Genomic DNA, 23796 nt, shown 5'->3' with positions numbered 1-23796 from the left:
ATATATATTTTTTTTATCTTTTTATTTGATATATATATATATATATATATATATATATATATATATATATATATATATATTTATATACAAAATTTATATTTCAGAGTTATATATATAGTTATATATAATAATATAATTAAAGTTATCTTCCATGGAATAAAAGCGGATCCAAATAAAATGGAATTTAGCGAATCGATACATTAATGTGTCAATATATGATTGAACGTGAAAAAGATCAAGAAGAAACGAGCAATTATGAAGGTAAAGAGTAATTGTAGATCCTGTAAAAAGAGTCAAAATAGATATTGTCAAAATAGATAAATGGAGTCAGCGAAGATTTAATACTTTGATAATAATATTATCTGAAGATAGCAGTGAATATTTTTATGATTAATAATGCTGATGTTTGACATGGTTTATTTTGCATTTTTGTGGTATTTCATGCATTATTTTAGTTAGTGTATGTGTGATTTTCAATGAATATTATTTATTATTTTTAAATTACCAAAAATTAAATTTACGTATTATTTTAGTTAATATATTTTTAAATATGGAATATTATTCTTTGAAATGCCTTTAGCATTAATATGATGTAAATAGTTATTCGAGTTATTTCTAAGTGTTTTACTATTAAAGTAAATTTTATATTAACAGAAAAATTCAGAGCTTATTACGAATATAAAATATGTAAATGAAACTTTAGAATTTATACATTAATTGTAAATGATATAATGGTATTGATTTTTTCTATTTTATTTAATTGATATAAATATAAATCTGGACTACGATGAAATAATCAGGGTCAACAATTTGTTTATTTTGTTGTTATTGCAATTTAATGAATATTTGTATATTTAGCTTATATTTATAAAAAAGTGTAATTGTATAACGTGTACAAGGGGAAAAATATAATTTTCCATCATTACATTTTCAATATGTATTATCTTTGTTTTTATTTCTATTTTATCTAATTTAATCTTGAATTTTTTTAATTTATCATATATATATATATATATATATATATATATAGTTTTTCTCTGTTACAGCTTGCAATATTAGGAATTAATACTAGTCATGGATATGCCTAGTATTTCAATTTTAGCTTAATACTATTATTTCTAGCAGTTTTTTTATTGATTCAATAATGGTTTTAGCATTTTTGTCTTTCTGTACCTATTTATCTTCGTTTAGAAACTTTTTCTAATTTTAAACTACTATTGTATTTTAAAGTATACAGTGAAATAATTAATTGCGCAATTTTTTTGGTCTATATCTATTTATCTGTATCTATTTTTTGTATCTTTTATTTTAGTTCATTGTCACAACTGGTTCGTATTTTATAAAAACAAATTGAAAAAAATTAAAGTAAATAAAAATCTTGTTACAATTATTTCTTGGCATTCAGTCGAATATTACATGTTTCAAGTTATAGAGCAGCTTTCACTTTTAAGTCATTGATTATTTCAGAATTAGATATTCTGTTTATCGAAAAAACGATAATATCATTTAAGTAAAATTTATTTTTGTATAATTTTGAATGAATATATGTAGATTGATGAAAAACCTCATTCCAATTTCAGTGTGATATCTTATAACGATACGTACGCATACACACCTATTACATACACCATCTGCATAAATTTGAAACGTATAACTTATTCACTGCGGTTGTGCTTTATCGATTTTATAGGCAATGCTTTTTTTATACACATGTAAATTACGATATGGACAGATGAAAAAGGCAGTAAATCACTGAAATCCGCAAACTCTTTCTATAAATACGTTTGTATATATATGTATGTATGTATATATGTGGGTTGAACGATCTGTAGTTCATCTATTTAATCTACAGGTGATTCAGTCAAATGTGTTTAAAAATGTTATAATAAAATTGTATCGAAAAAAACTTTGCTAAAACAATATTTTTTAAACATACAATATAAAAGTATACGTAAAAAATTTTTTTTGATACAAGGAACAAGTTTTTACAAGTTATAAGGTTTCAAATATGTATAACTTGTAAATAATACTATTTTTAAATTATAGCAACATAAAATTTGTCTTATTTTATGCTTTTAATAATTTTCAATAATTTTATTGATCATTTAAGTTCTTAATTAATCACATCTTTAATTTTTTATTATTAAATTAATTAACTATAAAAGTTAAATACATTAAATTAATTATAAAACTTTGAAGTTATATGACCTACTTGTATAATATAATATATTGTTTTTATAAAATACTTTAATGATATTAAAATTTCATTTAAATTTTTAAATAAATTGTATGATATTATTCCTGAATTTTGAACGACAAGGGTTAATAATTTAATAAAAGTATATGATCCTTTATTTGCTTTTATATGCATTCGAAATTTGGTTATAAATTAAAGCATCTTCAGGTCACACTATAAAATTTATAAACAGGGAAAACCAAAATAAATTGCATTGTACTCCAAATAATTTAGAAACTTAATAATAGAGACATAATATTTAATATTAAATTTCATGAAGGAATGTGTGTATGACCATAGTGGTTAAAAATTGGAAGAGAAGAATGAGAGCTTATCGATTTTAATACAAACATACTCAAGCCTTTATTCACTTGCTTAAAAAAAGACTTAATGGAAAATATTATTAATAAATGTTTTTGTGAATCATAATGGTTATTTATAATTAATTTTGTTATATATTTATTAAGTCTAACCGTAGATTTATGTTTTAAAAAGATATGCAATAAATGCAAATATTCCATTTTTGATAAAATATAGTTTTATGGTATTATATTTTAGTTTAATCTATTTTTAATTAACTTGATAATTAGTAAAGTTATAATATGAATGTATAGAACCGCGATATTATAAGTATAGTTTTATGCTCTCATAACTTTGTACATATATTGTAACGTAAATACAATTTTTTAATTTTCCAAAATAAAAATAAATAAACAAATCATTATTCTATATTATAATTTAATATGTAGTTTACACTAGGATTAATTCTGATTGAAATATAAAATGAAGATTCAACCGAATTTTATGGTTATATTTAAAAAATACATATAATAAATATACAATGTATGAAAATATAATCATATTTTATATATATTAATAAAAATTAACATTAGAATAAATTTTATATTGTATCCGGATCAAATTTTAGATTTGTATTTTCTATTGTATATAAAAAAAGAAATATTAGAATTAACTTATAACATTATATTAGTTTATTCATTATAAAATTAATATACCAGTTTATATTTTGTGCATAAAAATTAAACTATTACTTATTCTAGAACTTTTGTTTTTTATTAATATAAATTTTGTAAAAGGTTTGTTTTTTAATTTCTGATGTTTTCTTCATTTTTGAATTGTTATGTAAAGATACCATTTTTACAAATATTACTGGTACTAATATACTATACTAATATACATAATATTATTATTCTTTTTTACATTATAAAGATTGAATTTCATTTTTGTATTATAATATTCTGTTTCTTTAATATCTTATTTTTATAATTCATAAGATATAATAATTATTTACTGAATATTTATTAAAAATATTTTCATTAGTATAAATAAATATTGATATATTTTTTTATGATGGTTTGACTTTTTTATTATTAAAAGAAAATTACAATTTATGAATTAATGGATACTTGAAAATGATTTAAATTAAAAAAAGATTTTTTTTATTATAATAAATTCAATTCTTGCTTAAGGAACAATATTTTCTTATTATTACCGCATGAAAGTTTTATTATTAAATGCAATTAATATTTTTCTTCTGAAACCTACTACCAAAAGTATAACACTGAGTAATTGTATACTCTAGTGTGAACATATGCGCCAATTGTTATGATTGTTATTAAATTATTGGAATACAAAAAGTATATATTATTTTATTCATACGCATGTTTTCATTTATATAGACTATATACTAAAGATTTTTTACATGAAATAGTATGAACAAGAATTAAAATTTGTCGATAAATCTATTTTAATATTAGTAATAATTTTTTTAGAGAATAGGCAGTTATAGAAAGATTCATATTATGTAATAATTAATGGAGCAGTAATTTCATTTTATTTGAGTTCTTAACTTACATTTACATTTTGAAACTTTCGTTGTAATCTATCTCTCGATTTATCATAATAAATTATTTAATTGATTTTGTTTTCATTTAAGATAAAATTATATTACGATCATGTTTGCTATCCGAATAATATTTGTTTTTATAATATGTTTAATTTATTTGTTTTTCATCAGTATCAAAAGTTCTTTAATTATTTAAAAAGAAAGATTTTTAGATAATCAAAATATTTAAAATGAAACTAAATCATAGAAAAATGAATTCTTTTAAAAAACGTATACGTTTAATTTATTAAATTATATATATTTTAAAATATTAAGATTTTTTAATAATAAATAAATGTATAATATAATATCATAATAAATTTTAATATATTTATATTCTATACTTATTTAGAACTTTAATTTACAAAATTACGAATCATTAATTTTATTATTCATGATGTTCTTGTTAGAAATTCGTTTTCACTGGATATTTAGTAAATAACAATATCTTTATGTCATTAACGTTTCTTAATAATCTTGTACCGTGGGCTTTTATTGCTTTAAAACATTAGAAGCAGTTATAAATAAAATGAAAAATTAAATTTTTCTTATAATTCGATAATAACATAATCATTTATAATATATGTATTAAAGAGTAGAAATTTACGTTGAAATAAAGAGATTATGTTTTTCACGATGAATTATACTTCATTTCGTAAGTAAACCATTTTTTATTTCTGCATCTGTGCTTTTGTACTCGGCAAGTATATATTTATTTGAATACCTATAGATGTGTGCACGAGCCGCATGAGTAATTTAGGCATGCAAATGGACGATTTCATAATTCAAGAAATGAACTGTAGAAATGTGTTGGATAAGTTTTGCATTTTGTGAAATACACTTTCAATAATACAGTTATAAAATAAGATAAGAATCTAAGGTCAAAAAGCAAAGAACCTGGATGCGAAGGATCATCATAAATTTTCACACTTAAAATTAAATTCCGTTATCTATATTTGTTCATGCGTATACTTTATTTATATATTAAGTATAATATACATGAAATACTTAAATTATAAGTTATTTATGTATTAGATGCATTTTTAATTCATTTATCTTTCTAATTTTTTTCAATTTTTCTTGGATCTTAATATTTTAACCATACTATCATTACTATGGTTAAACAAAAATAGGCTCTTATGCTTTACAGTGCATTGATATGTATATATATAAATGTAAAAATTTGCATTTTTTATTATACACGTTTCAAAATTAATAAAAAAGAAAAACGCGAATAAAAATTTATGCTTATAATATTAAGTATTCAATTTTGTCTCACTTTTTCACTTATTTAATTTCTTTTAGAATTCTTATAGATATTCTAGAATTTAATATTTTTACAGCAAATTTGAAATTTTTTTAATTTTAGACCCTTATACATTCTGTTTAATTTTTATAATTTCTTACTTTTACTTGCCTTTTTGACTACGATTTTTTGAGGTCACCATAATTTCTTTTTTATTTCTTGTTATCTATATTTTCTAATAAAACTTTATATTTAACTATAAACTAAAAAAATCGCATCAAGAATCATTTTTATAATTTTAATGGTAACAAAATTAATTTTGATGTTGTGTAATGTACAAAATCATGAATCAATTAGAAAATATGGAAACGTGTTGAAACATCCGTATAAAATTATTATTATTGTATGTTGATTTTATATTAGTTTTAATGAATTCAAATTTTTAGAAAAAAATATAATAAATGCTGATTTTAAAAATTCAGTTCATTGGGTCATCTAACTGCAGAATGAAAAAAGCAGTACAACTTTTGGTGATATTTAATGATTTGTTAAAAATGATCAAAAAATTAAGGACATATAAGATAGATAGAAGAAAATTATGAGTTCACATGTGTGATATTTGGAGGAAAAATTGATTCACAGTATCTGATATGCCGTAGATAAAAACATTCATATCTTACAGCATGATGTTTGGCATTTAGTAACAAGCAGAGTGGTTGAATTTTATGTTACCTTTTTTCATTTTTTTAACTTTAAAGAAACATATACAAACATCAATGTGATTTATATCTAACTAATCTAATAGAATATTTTTAAATTCTTTTCCTTCAATCTCTGTCTCTGTGTCTTTTTGTCTGTCTGTCTGTATGTCTGTCTGTCTGTCTCTCTCTCTCTCTCTCTCTCTCTCTCTCTCTCTCTCTCTCTCTCTCTCTCTATTTATCTATCTCTGTTTTTCTCTCTTAATCAACATATCTATCCATATATCTGTATCTTATTACCTTTTCTCTTATTTTATATCTTTTACTTATGCAGATTGTTTAATTGCTTGAATTATTAATTATTAAAACTCAAATAAATTATAATTTTTTTAAAATAAATTGCATCTATAAAAATAATTGTATTTTAATTTATTTAATTATCAAATTTAATTATCTACTTGTACAAAATTATCTAAGTATTTACTTTAGTAATCGTAAAACTTTTGTAATGCCGTACATATTTTTTTATTTCAAATAATCTAGTTAGCATATGTAATAAAAATTAATTATAATATTGCTCTATTTATTTTAAGCTCATATTTTCATAATTTTATATTTTCTTATATTACAATTTGCTTCTTTCACAAAAAATATACATTTTTTTTATTATTAATTGTATAATAAAATATATAATTTTTCAAAAATTATACAATCATAAAAAAGTATAACAAATTATATAAAAATAAAAATAAAACATAATAATAAAAATGTTAAATAATTCTATCGACACTTTACGGAATATTAATATATATTTTTAAATATGTAACTAATTGAAAGTTTATAAAGAATAAGAAGTGTAAATAGAAACAGACAGCAAAAATCGATATATTGATTGGTCCCTATAATGAAAATGTCAGTAGCATATATTTTTTCTAGTTTATTAAATTAGTAATAACAGTATACTTCCAGTTATAAGATACATACATTTCTAAATAATTAGTAATTGAATAATTTTATTGTGGAAAATATATTATATATGGCTATTATAATTTCTCATAATATTCTACAACTGTAAGTAAAGAATACAAATTAGTAAGAGAATCATTGGATTGACAGTGATTATTTTATTGTACTGAATTCAATTTTCTTTTAGATTGTGGTTTGTTGAATGGCTATATTTGAATGATTTTGAATAGTTGATCATGATTTCGTTGTATATTGTTTTAAAATTTTTTAAATAATATTCAAGATTATTAAAAAAATGTACAATGTAATCAGAACATAATTTCCATAAATTATCATAAATGATACAATTGAATTCTTTGATTGAAAATTTCATTCACGTTAACATATATTTTTAGGACTAAATAAAAAATATAATACTTTAAAGCTTTCTTACTTAATTAAAATACCTATAAATATTTAATTTAGTTGAACAAACGAATTTTATGCTATATATATATATATTAATAGACGAACAATAAATTATAAAAAAAATATACTTCAAAGTTCTATTATATTTCATTTCATTTAAATGCGTATTTGCACTGCTTTATTTTTTATAGTGATTAAAAAGTATTATTTTAGTGATTTCTGAATGAAATTTAGTTTGAAATTATTTTTTATCAATTGAACAATAACAATACATGCTACTGTCAGTAGTACTAGTTGTACATTTTGTTACTGAAATATAGATTTTTTAGTAATTTGTGTTTATTATGACGATGTCACGTGAGTAGGTGAAATGAAATATTGTAGATGGAATATGATTTAGGACCGGAAATGTCTCTTATTTAATTTTGTATACATAATAAAAAAACGTATTTATTTATAGTATATACTTTTAGTTCTATAAAAATGGATAAATAATATATAATGTGATAAGATATATAATGCATATAAGCCAAGTAATTAAAAACTCATATATATAAAATATATTTAAAAATATATTAAGTACTAAAGTAATCTTGAAATTAATTTAAAATACTAAATTAACTATTGAATCAGTTGTTGATAATTAAAAAAATTAATTTTATAAATGTATAATATATTATTTGGTAAAATTGAAAGTACGACGTCCGAAATATTTTATTTGTGATAATTTATTTATTATTATATTATATTACAAATACCTTTAAGCACTTGCTAAACAGATGGGCATAATTTTTTAAACTTTGAAAAGAAACCAACTTTCAATTATATCTAGAAAATCAAAGAAATAGGGAAATAAATGAATAATAGATACATAGATAACCTTAAAGAGACAATGAATGAAAGTGAAAATGAAAACGAGAGAAAGCGAATCGGAAAGGAGAGAGAGAGCATGTGAGAGAATTTTAAGTAAAATTAAAAAATGTAACGAAACTAATTTTATATAACTTTTATCTCTAGTTTTGCGGTTTATATTTTTCTAATTTTTTTTTTAATTTATTTCTGATTAATTAATCAAATTACTACAATATTAATGTTATCACTATCATCGTATTGTAAAAAGGATTTTTGTTTAAATCGCGATTCCATTTTATACAAAAATTTGTACTTACCATTAAAGTCCAATTATAATGAATGAATTATATTGCTTCTAAATATTTTGTTGTCATTAATCAAATCAAATTTTGGAATGAAATATCAATTTTATTTCATAAAAGAATTAGTAAAAAATCAAAGAATAAAATTTGTCAATGATTAAGTAAATTAGTCACCTTGAAATAATAATTTGCAATATTTTAATTAAAGTAATGACATTGCATAAAAGAAGACAAAAACTGCAATTTTATTTTTCAAATTTTCAGTTTAGAAAATTGGAAATTATCAAATGTATTATTTGTTCACTTATTCATTCTTGGGCGTGTAAGAGAAAAAATTATATATATAGCCTATATATTTTCAAGTAAAAAAGAAAGAAGAGACGATAAAGGGAGAAAGCGAATAAGAGATATAGAAGAATTCGAAAGTTGAATATTATTAAAGAACTGATTAATATTTTATAATACAATAATATTAATAATATTATTGAACATTATGAAATTATTCAGACTATGTTTTTTTTTCTCTCTCCCTCTTTCTTTCTTCTGTCTTTTCTTCATTCGTAATCTTTCTCAGTATGACGTCATAAACTAGGATTTATTTTTATGATATTAATTCTTGAAATTCTCAATTGTTATCCTTGGGGTGACGATAGTTTTCTACATACAAATTTGCATTTATCTGCTGAGCACTTGTTTAAGTATTGAAACAATAAACAATAATTTTCTCATCCTTTGTAGCATAGGCGTTTACTCACAGATGCGTGTTTTTTTAGTATTGATTAACCCATACTTGCAGCTGTTTTGGTCCCGTTAGTCCGCAAATTTGTGCTTTTCCGATCTTCGTCTGTAACATATGTAGTAAAGAAAAACAATGAAAGGTGTGTTAGCAAGGTTAATATTTATAGAGACAAATAGTTTATCACTTTAAAAACAGAAATTTAGGTAAGTAAATTTGACTGTATTTCATATTTAATCTTCAATGATTTAACCATACTGTAATCATATATACGAAAAATTATCACAATGTTTCATATTAATACTCAATTTTTTTATTAATTTTTTAAAATAAATAATTAAAAATATTAATTTCTTTTTCCTAGAAGTAACTAGATTTAAAGTAATTTTTTTAGAGAACTTATTAAAATATTTAATTATTTTAAAACATTAAATTTTACTTTTATATTACTTTTAAAAATATTTTTTTTGAAAAATTTCATAATTTAATTATATAAACACAATTTGTAATTTTATTATTAAAATTTTATTATTAATTGTTTTATGCAATACACGCGCACATTCACTCATGCATACAATGCTGTAAATACAATCATATACATACAATCATATACACAAACTAATTACAAATTTTGTTGTAGAAATATTATATATATATATATACTATTTAACATTTATTTTATTTTATTTTTTTAAACGTTTCAAGAAAGTTTTGTCACTATATTTTATATTTAAGAAACTGTTCGTAGTTCTTTCAAGGTCATTTTAGCAATTTGTGAAAATTTCATAATTTTCTTTCGCTTTCTATCGAATAGAATGAATGAACGTTGAGGCATCATCATCATACATATGTATTATTATCATCTATATTTTGTTAGATAAGGTATTAATAATTGAAAATTCATATTATTTCTAGTAGATTAAAATTTGGTTGAAGTTTTATTCGGTTGTTATAGATTATGAATCGCAATAAATGATATTTATTGAATTTTGCTATCTTCATCTTATATAATTTTATCTATATTTGAATATACATATACACACATGCACGTGTGCGTACATTTGTATATAAATTAATCATTTAAAATTTTCTTATTTGTAAGTCTAATTTTTAATTTTTCAAAGTAAAAAGGTTTGTTCTTAGTACTGCCGTATAAAATTGTTTTTTTTTTAAATTAATTTTATGTATCAATATTTTTTACTAGGGTTATTATTTTTTTTTATAGATCTATAACTTATCTTCAATTTTCCTACTATTTTTTATAATTTTCTATTAAGAAGATAGATAAATAACCAATGGAGTGACCAGTAAGTTAAATGCAGACGTACAATGTCCGTTTTTCTAAGTTCGAATTCTTGAGTAATTACCCAACTAGAAGCTCACATTATGGTTAGAGAAAGTATGCATTTCAATTTATGATAGCTAATTAATTTGCTCTCCCATGGTCTTCCTGCTAAACTTATTTCTGCCGATTTTCTCCGTTTTTATTGCTCTTGCTTATTCGAATTCTATTGTTTGATTTTTAAATGGATAGCTTTGCTTCGGTGTTGTATACGAAGAAAAAGCTCGTCATGTTTAGACGGTAGAAACAACTTGCCACAGTGCTTCTTCGCATTTCATGTTTCAAATTGACTTCGTTGCTCGAGTGCAATCGATGTTGTAGTGGTGGAAATTTTTGTAGCATCATGGTCGATCTGGCCGTGTAAACAGATAACGATGTTTGAGTCAGCCTCAGGAGCAGCATTACCGTTACTTCATGTGTAAACCGCTCACCCTACGACAGATGATTTATCTTTGCAGAGAAAAATCTGCTTTCAGAATAATGATGTGGATTCCATCAAGTTTATAGTCTTTGCTTTTTAAAATAATGCACCTACACAGATCGAGACATTGTGCAAATTATAATACAGAGAGCTCATTCAGATTTGATTTTAAAAAGTGTGTTTGTAATTAGTTTTGATTTTAACCATATAATAGTATAAAATAATTATAAAGTATCTTAGAAATATTAATTTGTTTCAACAAAATACTCAATAAAGTATTAAGTAGTTCTATTAAATTTAAATAATAAAATAAATCTTATATACATCATACAATTTATTTAATAATATTAGATTTTATTTCAATTTAAGCATGTCACTCTAATTATATATATTATAATAAATTTTACAAGTCATTATTTTATTAAATTTATGTTATGTATTCTTATTTAAATTTAAATAAGATTTAAATATTTAATTTAAAAAATACAAATATTTATTTTGAAAATTAATCAAGATAACCAGTTATCAAGTTTTGCAACTGATTTCAAATATCAATAGATTAAAAAAATTATAAAAAACATTTTTAATTTAAATTTGAATTAAATTCAAATTCGTTATTAGTTATATAAGTTTTATACAAAAATATCATTCTTTTATATACAAAAAAATATAGTATAAAACTTTTCATAAACATGAATGTAGGCTTGTAAGAAGAATAAAATTTATAAATTCATCATGGGTGAAAGTTATATATGTAATTTTAATTCATTATCGATTCTCTTTCATTACATATATATTTATTTGCTCTTGATTTGTGGTTTTATCGTACTTTCGTAAAAGTTATTAGAATTTTTTTTATACATGAACAATTATTTATCTGATCTACTTTTATAGAATCAAATATAAAAATATAAAATATAAAATAAATATAAAAATAAATATACAGATAAGTACATAAACGGGATTAAAATAAAACTATAAATTTAAATATATATACTATGTAAAGTTGTTCACATTAAAGATTACTTTAAATATAGATCTAAACATTTTTAAGATTTCATAATTTTATTATAATGTTTATTAATAAATATTGAATTGTATAAGCTATATTCATTTTCACGTTAAAATGAATATTTTAATTTATGATGAAGAAAAATGTTCTTAATGCTGTTAACTCTTATTAAAATCTAATATATATATATATATATTAACATTAAATTTTTTGTAAATATATAGTGCAATTTTATACATATGCAATTATTAAAGAGTAGTGCAAACTAGAGTATTTGTATTTAAAGGAATGTATAAGCTATTCTTCGAAATAAATGATTACAATTGAATGTCAATTTAATGAAAACTATATCAATTTTGTCTTTGTTCCAAGGCTCATGAAAGAAATAATTTAATTGTGTTTTGATTATTCATATTTATTAAAATCTTGAAACTTTAAATATATTCTACATTAAGACATAAATGTATTTAAATATTGAAAATCAAAATTATATTTTTATTTTTGAATTTTCTTTTACTAAATTTACGTAATGAAAAGACTATATTTTTTGTATTAAATTTACGTAATGAAAAAACTATATTTTGTTATAGATTGTTATAGATTGTTTAATAATATATATTTTATATGTTCTGAGCAAGATATAAAAATTTTATGAAAAATAATTTATAAGCTCATCAGTTTTGTTTTAATTGTGTTATGCACCTTTAAGAAAACCCTATTATGCATGTGCAAAAAATTAAATAATATTTTTTTATTACATAAATGATATGGATCAAATCATCTTTTATTTTGTCACAATTTTGACCAAATCTAAATTATTCAATTTTAAAACCACACATTTACTGTATGATTATATATTAATACAATTATAAGAATTATAGAAAATGATTAACAAGAAATCTTAATAAATACCTAAATTTCGAGGCAATTATATTTCGACGAAATTAAATATAATCCATTTTATTTATATGAGAGAGATTAGAATTATAAATTTTTTAAAAATATGTCAATAAATGTATTTCATAAGAAATATGTAATAAGATTATATAGTTTTACTTGATGATTACAACACATTTATGGAATATTAATTTTACATATATTAGTATTTCGATAATGTTTGCAAGAAAAGATTCAAAATTTCTTTTACTAATGGTTTAAAAGAAAAGTTGAAAGTTATTATTGTTAAATATAATTTCGTAATTACCAATTTTTTGTTACAATGTACTAGTAGATACATAATTTATTTTTATTTTTATTATTGCATTCCAATATTATTTTTAGAGTCTAACTATTAAAAATCGTATTTTATTATAGGATTTTATATTTTTATATTAATATATAGTATATATTTATATTAATAATAAATAACTATAGCATTTTATTATTCGGTAATAGATCCATGTTAAAGCTTTATTTTTAGTTATATTTCTATGAATTTTCTTTGTTGTAGAGTTGACATTATAACATTGTGAAAGATTTGTGTATTATGAATTAAAACTTACAAGTTGAAATAATAAAAATGAGCTTGTTTTTACTTTACTTCTATACTAAAAGTTTTTAAATTTGACTGAAATGAGTCGATTAAATATTTGTGAAATAATAGATAGTAGTTTATGAGTCTGCAGTTAAATGGTTTATATATAAAGAACAAAACTTACCCGGTTTAGTTGCAAAGAGATCCTTGGGATGGTTGGGTTTCAGTGCATTAGATCGTTGATGCTTAGTTATAGTCATTCCAGTATCAGTGTTGATGGCCTGACAGTGGCCGGTGACCGGCGGTGGATGACCTGGTCCGGATAAACCGGATCCTGGGCCACTGCCGGTCCCCGACACCCCGGGTACTCGAACCCGAGGTTGCTCCACGGGAAGTACTCGACGCCTCTTCTTCGGGAGCTTGGCTCGCGCCTGCGTGTGACTGTAATACATCGCAAAGTTGCTGACGATCACGGGCACCGGCAGGGCGATTGTAAGTACACCGGCGAGAGCGCAAAGAGCGCCTACAAACATGCCTACGTAGGTCTTGGGCACCATATCGCCATAGCCGACCGTGGTCATCGTGACTAGGGCCCACCATAGACCCAGTGGTATGCTTTTGAAGTCATTCTTGGGGTTGTATTGAATGCGCTCGGCGTAATAAACCAGACTCGCGAAGATGACGATGCCGAGGACTAGGAAAAAGACCAGTAAGGTCAGTTCCTTGGCCGAGGCACGGAATGTCTGGATAAGAATTTTCAAGCCAGACGAATGCCTTGTCAACTTGAATAATCGCATAATGCGAATTATACTGAAAAATTCAAGAATATCAGCATTTTCCAAGTGAGATGCGAACCTTTGCAGCGCCAAGTCGATGTAGAAACTTAATGTCGCAATCATGTCTATAAGATTCACTGAGCTCTTAATAAATTCACAGCGATTTGGACTAGCAGTGATACGAATGAGGAACTCCAAACTAAACCAAGCATTGCAAACGCATTCGATATAGAAAAAGGCATCATGAGCATTGGTGTGAGTCTTGTCCAGAACCCAGGATGTACCATTACTTGCATATACGGTTTTGTTTACGATTACCGGCACTCGCATGTCTGGATGAGTCTTCAAGCAAAATGACAGGATTGATACGCAGATGAAAAATACCGAGATTACACCAATTATCTGAAAGCCCAAACATCAACCCAATAATGTCATGAAGTCAAATCCAATCGCAACGAGAGCACAGATTAATCGAATTTTTCTATATACATAAGATATATTAGTTAAATAAATAAGGCAAATAAAGTTAAATAAATAAGTTCATACAGAAATAAGAGCCCACATGCTAGCAGGGGATAATTATATCATTTATTCAATCTGAATTAATTTTATTATGAATAATAAAAACTTTTTATTTCTTTAAAATAATTTATTTTGAAAACACATTTTATACAACATATTTATTATAACAACAATTTATATATTAAAAAATATATAAATGTTGTACAATGAAATTTTTAAAACTTTGTAATAATAAATAATATTGTTTTTCAATTTAACTTAAAATTTACTATTTAAATAAGTATGTTTGTTTATGAGACTTGAATGTTAAGTATTACATAATAAGGTAAGTGAAATCAATATACATTAATGTCAAATTAAAAATAAAAAAATATGGTATATACTGTTACTAATAAATATATACTGTGCTGAATTAGTTTTAAATCTATATTTTAAATTCTTTATCTTCTAGTAATTATTTAAATTTTATATGATTATTCTACCCTGGATACTTGTACATTTATTAATATTTATTATAAGATTATATTTAATTTGAATCTAATTTGGCAGAAATAAGCAAAAAAAATTTAATTATACGAAGAATTCTTATATGTATAAATATGAATTAATATGATCATAGCTTAATAAATATACAATTTATACGGTTCATAAATAAATTAAAAGTGCAACCATTTTTTAAAATATTATTAAATAATTTTAATTCAATAAGAATAAAAATATAATACTTTAAAATAAAAAATATAAAGCTTCATCTTTTTTCATAATATATATAATTGATAATTTTAGCTTATTCAACTTTAAATATAGAAATTTCTAAAAAGAAAAATATTATACAATGAATTAATTTCGCCTCCGATATTCAAAACAACAATGTAAGAAAGACTTGGAGTTTATGAAAATTAAAGAAATCGTGTTCCTTATTAAATTATTTATAAATTAATATTAGTATTTTTATGTATAATAGTAATTGTTTGAGATTTAAAATTTAAACAACATTCTCTGGCTTTAAATTATATATATTAATATATGATTAATATATATATATACACATTTAATAGATTCAAATTAAAAAATTTTTTTTTTAATTTGTTAAAATATGCTCAAACTAGTGTTTATTATTATATATATTTTGATTTAAAGATTTTTTTCATTTTTAGGGTTATTTAGTAATTTTTATAATTTTTTGTAATATACTCATTATAAATATACAATATTTGTACAATTATATTACAGATGTATTTAATATTTTATTTTTATATTAATTTCATAAATTTTTCCCCTTATACTTCACTGAATTAATTAAATACATAAAAGGACACTTAGATTTATTTGAATAATCTTATACAATATATATGTTTTTGAACGTATACATGCAGAACATAATTAGTGACTGAAATAAAAAATCAAATGCAATTTCTTCTATTTATAAAAAGTATTGAAAAAAATATTTATAAGGCAAGCTTAATCTATTGTCACATAAACCATTTTGTCTAACAGTACTACTTTGGATAAGTGATGTGATAAGCAGTGTAAATTAATTAAATATTATACATTATAAATAGAATGAACCTAAATGAAAAAATTTCTGATATTTTTACACAAGATGCTGCTTGATTAAAGTAATAGCTTCGACCTTATTAATCATGATCATTTCGCGATCGACCTTTGCTTTAGGAGCTGTTCTCACATTAGACGTTGGTACCGACCTTGGCAGCATTGGAGGAGTATGGTTCATCAAAAAGAGACCACATTTTTGGTTTGAGCTTCTGCCACCAAGTAAGCTGGTTCTTGTAGTAAGCCTCTTCGAAGCCAAATTTCCGTGCAAGTTCTTCATCGCTCGGTTTTTCAGTGTCAAGATCCAATCTGTCCAGGACGGTTAGCGTCTCTTGTGTGTCACGATGCTGCACTCGTGAATTAGTCAAAAGAAATAAAGTAGAAGAATAACTAATTACCATATTATTTTAACTATAGTAATTAGCGTAGTAACTCTAGTAATTAATTTCTTGCAAAATCAGTTTTTTTTTTTTTTAATCAACACACTGTAATTTAGCACAACAAATTCAGTTATATATAAAGTAAATTTATGTGAAAAATATGTTTTACTGTTAATCTGTATTTGTTAAAGAATAATAATTAATCTATTATTAAAAATTGAAAATAAATAGTTTATTTTCTCATCATTTTTTCTATTTGTAGAATCACAAAAATATGTATGAAATTCTAGATAAACTCTTGCAATATTTTAAAATTTATTATCTTTTTGTTATAATAGCCACTATATGCTAACAAATTTATTTATAAAAGTCCCTTTAATAAGTAGCAAAATATATTATTTAATGCCAATTATTATTTCAATTATAAGAACTTCCGTTACGTGTTTATTGTTGAATATCTCAATATATTTTTAAGTTTTAGTGTATAACATTTATAAAAAATATGTCAAACTTATCTAAATTTGCACAGATATAAATAATAACCAATTTTTTATAAAAAATTGATTTTAATTTTTATTAAAACTAGTTAATTTTACTAGTAGTAATTTCTATCTTACTAAAATTATAAATTGTTTTTAAAAGAAAATGTTTAAAATAGAAAACAAGAAAATAATGTAAAATATAAAAAAAAAGTATAACAGTGAAAATAGGTTCTTTTCATATTTTTGGAAATCCTATATATAAATGCATATGTACATTTACTAATAGTATTGATATGTGTCTACACATTATGTTACATTTTACCTGTATTTTAGTCTTGCACGATTTAATTTGAAAAATATTTTTCAAAAAAAATTAATATATTTTTCATTATCGCAAATTGATTATACAACCTGCTCAATGAAAATAATGTTATATTTGCGCTATGATAAATTACTTATTAAGATTGTAATTCAACATAAGACTATGCAAATTAATTGAAATAAAAATATATTACACCATAGTACACTTTAAGCTAAACTAAATTGAAAGATTTTTATTATTTTACAAATTGTATCTATTTTATACTTTTTAAAATTTTATCTCATATTTTAATTTAATATAATTTAATTATTGCATCTATCTTTGTAATTTAGAACGATATAATATACTTATAACTAGTAAGTAGTCTTATTTAAGCATCGTTTATGACAAGCGTAATATAATGCCCTATTATAAGAGTAGTAAGTCCTTCGCGATTAATATGTGTACAACTTTATCCGAAATTTATTTTCAGTTACCTTTGAAAAGAAAAGTACATCGATAGTAAATTTTAATATTAAATAAAATGAATTTGTTATATAAATATTAATAATAATATAATGCAATTTCTAGATTATTATTATTTTTATTAATATCATAATTTATAAGAATCAAATATATTTAAAATTTTAAATCGGCTAATTTATTTTTAAATAAATATACACGCAGGCATGCACAGACACACACTTAGAAGGCGCGCATGCAAATATGTATATATATATTTTATATCTTACAATTATTAGTTTGCATATAAATTTAGAAATAGTAGTGACTAAATATAGAATATTTGTCAGAAATAAAAAAATGAAAATGTGGTAAAAATAATTCAATATAATATACATTTCACTTATATATGGGAGTTATTATACAATTTATAATTTTATTTTTTAAAGAGAAATTAAATAAACGATAAAAGTAAATTAATCTAACATTTCTGGATAATATGTTTTACCATAATATGTAGTCGGTATGTGAATAGGGTGTGTGCATCACCGAATCAGTTGAGTCAGAAATGAATCACAGAAAATTAAAAAATTTAAAAGTATGATTAAAACTGATACGATAAGAGAATACCACTTTTTGTAACCACAGATATTGTGTTAAGTAAAAATTTACTTAATTTACTTTATGGATCAACTATCTGATAATTGTTAACTTTTTTGCTTTAAATCTTAATTCAATTCATTGCAGCCCGAGACAGATTAAATAATTAAAAGAAGGTCTGAAAGCTTACCAATCATGATTGATGTAATTTACACATTGAGATTAAGATATGGTTGTCTAAAAAAAATTATAGTTGAAGAGAAAAAAAGAATAGTGTTGATACATTTTAGTTCCCTGAAGATCGATGTGCCCAAAATAAAAATTTGGATATAATATATATTTTTAAAGAGTTTATCCGTAAGTATAATATATAAAAGAAGCATATTTTTTCATCTTTATTTAAATATATACTTTCTTATATCTATTCTTCTAATCTATAGTAAAGATATTTTATCTCATTAAATACGCTATTGTTATATTTTTATCAAAAACTAAAGTTTTACAAGAGCATGAAATAGTTTTGCATACTGTTAAAAGCAATTTTAACATAATATTAAGTTTGATATTAAGTTACTTAATTACTTGAATGAAATGTGTTAACAAAAACTACGAGAAATTTCTATGAAAAAAAGAATAAGTATGACTTTGTGATTTATGGTTTGAATTATTAATTGGCATATAAGAATAAAATTTACAATATAGATTAAATAAAAATGATAAAATTATTTTTATAAAATGATAAAATGATACTTAGTGCCACAATTAGTTTCTGTATTTGTATTTTATAGATATCTATATTCTCTAATATTTTTATACATAATTAAATAATTATCCGTTAACAAATAATTCAAATAAAATAATTAATTAAAAGAGTAAAAATTGAGTTGAAATAATTCTCAAAATATTAAAGAATAATTTTACTTGTGTTATAATCCTGGTTTAAATTTTAAATAAGTAACATATGTGCTCCCTACTCTGTACTTTATAAAATAAAGATATTTGATAGGATAATATATATGCAATTGTATTATAAGTATGTAAAATGGTCTATAATTATAGATTTGTTATATTTCTAGAAGTAATCTCAATCATATAACTTGATATCTTCCCATTAAAATAAAAAGTGGCAAAATGATAGTGTTCCAGTATATTTTCTGTCAAAATAATTATAAGTTATCGCATTCATATTCAGCGTAGATAAGCAACCAAGTTGATGAATCAACCAATAAGCAACTACTTCATTTTTTAAAGTTTAAAGTTTTGAGTAAAAGGCTGAAATATTTTCGTTTTTGAATTTTTATACTCTTAATGGAATATCTTATTATCTCCCCTTTCTTTTTATCCATCTTTATAGTGAACACTATATGCATATCAACCGGTATATCATTGTAATAATATATTAGTAAATAATTAATTATTGTTATTGACAAATAAATTCTTAATTTGGCAATAAGATGATAATATGGAAAATTTTATTCAAATTCATTAAAGCAAAAATTATTATAATTATAACTTTTATTAAATATTCATAAATTGATACTTATCGGTAGAATATAATAATTCGATGGAAATTAAATAAAGCGAGCCAAATATTTATAAAAAACTGACAGTAGTAGCGAGACAGTTTCAATTATAATCAGTATTCATGAAATTATTGTATCAATATCTTTTATTCTTATCAAAATAATGAACTAGATAATTAAACAAGTATTGAGAAAAGGGCAATTAATATATTTATCAATTTAATATTTATTTTGAAATTTTCATTTTTATATTTAGTTTCCTCTACATTTCAAGAATGTTGCATGAATTAATTAGTGTTTTAAAATATACTGAATATTATAAATAAAACATATTTAAACGATATATTAATTTCTTTATAATACATAATTTCTATAAACTATAAAATTGTTTTTACATTGAAATGAAAATGAAACAGGGCTGTTTAATATAATCGCTCTTCGTCTCTAAATAATTGAAACCTTTGATGTATTCTGACATAGAGAACTATATTTGATATCAACGATTTATTTTCTTTTTATAATAAAATAAAATAGAAATATTTAGTATTATATATTAAAATTAATATCATTACGATATAATTTACAATATATGTTATATCTATTATATCTGTAAACATAGAAATATTATATATATATTATTTATGAAAATTGTTTTAAAATCTTATGTTATAAACACGAAATATGAATATAAGGAAGCATTTTTATTTATCACAAAGAATTTTACTAAATTATTGAAAATATAATATATACTGTTATAAATAATGAATTGTAATAAATAAAGATAATATAAATTATTAATAAAATTTAACTCAAATGAGGAAAAGCAACTGTTAATTAATATAATAAACAATTAAATTAATTGTAAAATAGATGTAAATCTTTAATGTACCTGGGTATAGGTCATCCAACAGCAAGGTTCAACCTGATTTGAATCGAGACCCCAAAAGTCAAGTTCCTCTTCGAAAAGTGGCCCGCACACATCTGTAGGATAATGCAGTTTGCCTGTACGATAGTAATTAAGTACCTGAGCAAAAACACCCGGATGCCGATCAAAGAAATACTCGTTGAGGATCGGATCGTAGTTTGCAAGAGCCTCGGTCAAACGTGAGAGACGGGTCGCGGGAATCTTCTTTAATGTGGCTTTGTATGTCTCGTGTCTGATGCCACCAACATTTAATACTACGCGATTTTCCGCGTCCATATTGATAAGATTCATTTTTTAAGCCTTGTAGCTCTGCTACCGTTGTTCTATTTGTTGTACCCGACTGCATGTATTAAATTCGTTTTGGCTTATCTAAAAAATAAAAATATTAACCGAACAGTTTTCTACCATTTCATTCCCTTATTCATTTATGATTAATCGTTGACTCTAACATTACAACTACTCTTCCAATGCTTTATACTTTCTAAATATTCAATGGATATATCAATGTATCATTAAATTTATCGTTAAATATATTATTATTTTATTTAAATGCATAGAAAAAAATACATTTAGTATATATAAAAAATAATAAATTTTAAATCAAAGATCATAACATTACATAAAAGAAATTTATACTTTATATTTAAAGTTTCAAGTATAAACATTTGGATATAATAAAATTTACTTTGTATATAAATACTCAAATAAGACATTAATGTATCATTAAAATAAATCAATGATGTTTGTGATGTGAACTGCTCATTTATTTATTATATTTCGTATTGATTAATCATGTTTTCTATTAGATTTATTATTATAAATAATCTAAAAGAAATTGCGACTATTTCAAAATAATACCAGTTGAAATTATATGTTCCAAATTATATATGTTGAACAAACAATTTTTTCAAATATTGAATAATATATATAGCCTTGGATTATATATTTATGATATGCAAAAATTATAAGCTGAGTTATATTTTTTTACTTACTTCAATTTATTATTGATGTATTATATATGATTCAAAATTCTAATATCAACCAGTAATCTAAAATGTTATTTTCTATAATTTTTTTTTTATAGACTAACTTATTTCATATAATAATATTTTTATTATAACTTACTTATGCATTTTTATTCTTATTAACTTAATGAAATTATCGTATATTACTTGCTATATAAACATTATTTTAGTTTATGAATATTTTCTCATAAATATCTAAGATCTAGACGATTTCATCCCATTTTTGTGATGACCGATTAATAAATAAAAATATAAAGTGAGAGTTGGTATTTCATTTAATACCTACTAAATAAAATATCTAGTAGTATAAACTTATATATATTAACAAATAGAAAGGATAAGGAATATAAATATTTGTAAATAGACATATTAGATCGTTTCATAATTTACATAATTAAAATAATATTAATATTGAATATTTTTCCACTTTACTCAGTTTTCAATTTTCGAAAGTTAATGTGGATAAATCATGCGTTAAATCGAACAGAAATCTATATTTCATCCATAACGTATCAAATTAAAGTAATTATCTAATTTAAATAAATTTAGAACAATATTAATGTATCTGTCATTCTCTCTCTCTCTCTCTCTCTCTCTCTCAGTGAACAACTTATTTTTATGTTGAAAAAGTCTAATTAGTAACTCATGAATATTGCATTCCAAATTAAGAGAAATTAGATTTAATAACTATTAAGTACCTAAAGTTTCTATTAGGAAAGTGTATTTCTATTTTCATATACTTGAAAATCAAAGCTTACTTAAAAGTTAGAAGAATACCTTAATATATAATTACAACGAACGCACATCAATATTGGCAATATACATTACAACTCAAAAGTTACAAACATATCACCTCAACATAATATATGACTATGTTCTTAATATATAAAAATATTCACTTTGACAAAGTCATCGTATCTCTTCATCAGAATGCATGAAAATTGCATTCAAGTTTAATGATTTATGTAATGTTTTAAGAAAATTTTTTGTATTTAAAATTATATTTTATTTTAAAAAACCAATGTTCAAATTTTTCTACAAATTATTAATTTTTCCAATAAAAACATTCGTTTAACCTGTCATTCTTTTGAATCAACGTATTTTATACATAGTTTGAAAGATCTATAAATAGATATATAGATAGAAGATGTAGATGTAAATGTAGATATAAATGATAAATAGATATAAATAGATAGAATGATCTAATTTTTTATGAATTGTATAAAATTTGTTGTTTTTATATTTAGTGAGATTAATCGAAATAAGGGTACATTCTAATTTCTAAAAATAATAACATTTATACTTGGAAATAAAATAGAATTTAATATATATACCATTTTTAATACATAGCTAATATATATTGTAGCACCGTTTATTATAAATAATTTAAAAACAGATATTGTTATTTTTTTCATGCAAAATAATTACATGTTAATAAAAAACTGACTATTCTAAAAAAAATTATAAAATATGTTATTCATTATTAGAGGACTTCTCGTTTTATTCTTTTGTATATAATTGTTGATAGAGGTCAATGTGGAATATGCTTTAACTTTATGACTTTATAATACCGAAATAGTATATGTTTTTTCTAATTAATGTGCAATTCCTGTTATAAGTAATTGAAGGTATTAATAGTACAAGTTT

General features: G+C 22.3%; 1 protein-coding gene across 4 annotated transcripts in view; it reads right to left on the bottom strand.

The window, feature by feature from the left end:
- Positions 1-9199: 9199 nt before the first annotated feature.
- LOC105365422 (Shaker cognate w) overlaps positions 9200-23796 on the bottom strand; it is a 48683-nt gene continuing 34086 nt past the window's right edge. For 3 of the 4 annotated variants that reach the window (XM_011505507.1, XM_011504738.1, XM_011503963.1), the window contains exons 2-5: positions 21089-21493; positions 16604-16798; positions 13784-14777; positions 9200-9458 (exon numbers count right to left, since the gene is read on the bottom strand). In XM_011505507.1, the coding sequence (XP_011503809.1) occupies positions 9394-9458; positions 13784-14777; positions 16604-16798; positions 21089-21415 (1581 nt within the window). In that variant the 5' untranslated portion in view covers positions 21416-21493 and the 3' untranslated portion in view covers positions 9200-9393. Of the gene's footprint in view, positions 9459-13783; positions 14778-16603; positions 16799-21088; positions 21494-22116; positions 22131-23796 lie in introns of those variants that run through there. The other variant, XM_011505875.1, reaches the window with a different exon arrangement.

The sequence above is a fragment of the Ceratosolen solmsi genome, unplaced genomic scaffold (assembly GCF_000503995.2).
Source record: "Ceratosolen solmsi marchali unplaced genomic scaffold, CerSol_1.0 scaffold10, whole genome shotgun sequence".
Lineage (NCBI taxonomy): Eukaryota > Metazoa > Arthropoda > Insecta > Hymenoptera > Agaonidae > Ceratosolen > Ceratosolen solmsi.
Note: the sequence above shows the minus strand (reverse complement) of the source record. Positions and strands in the feature narration are given on the sequence as shown.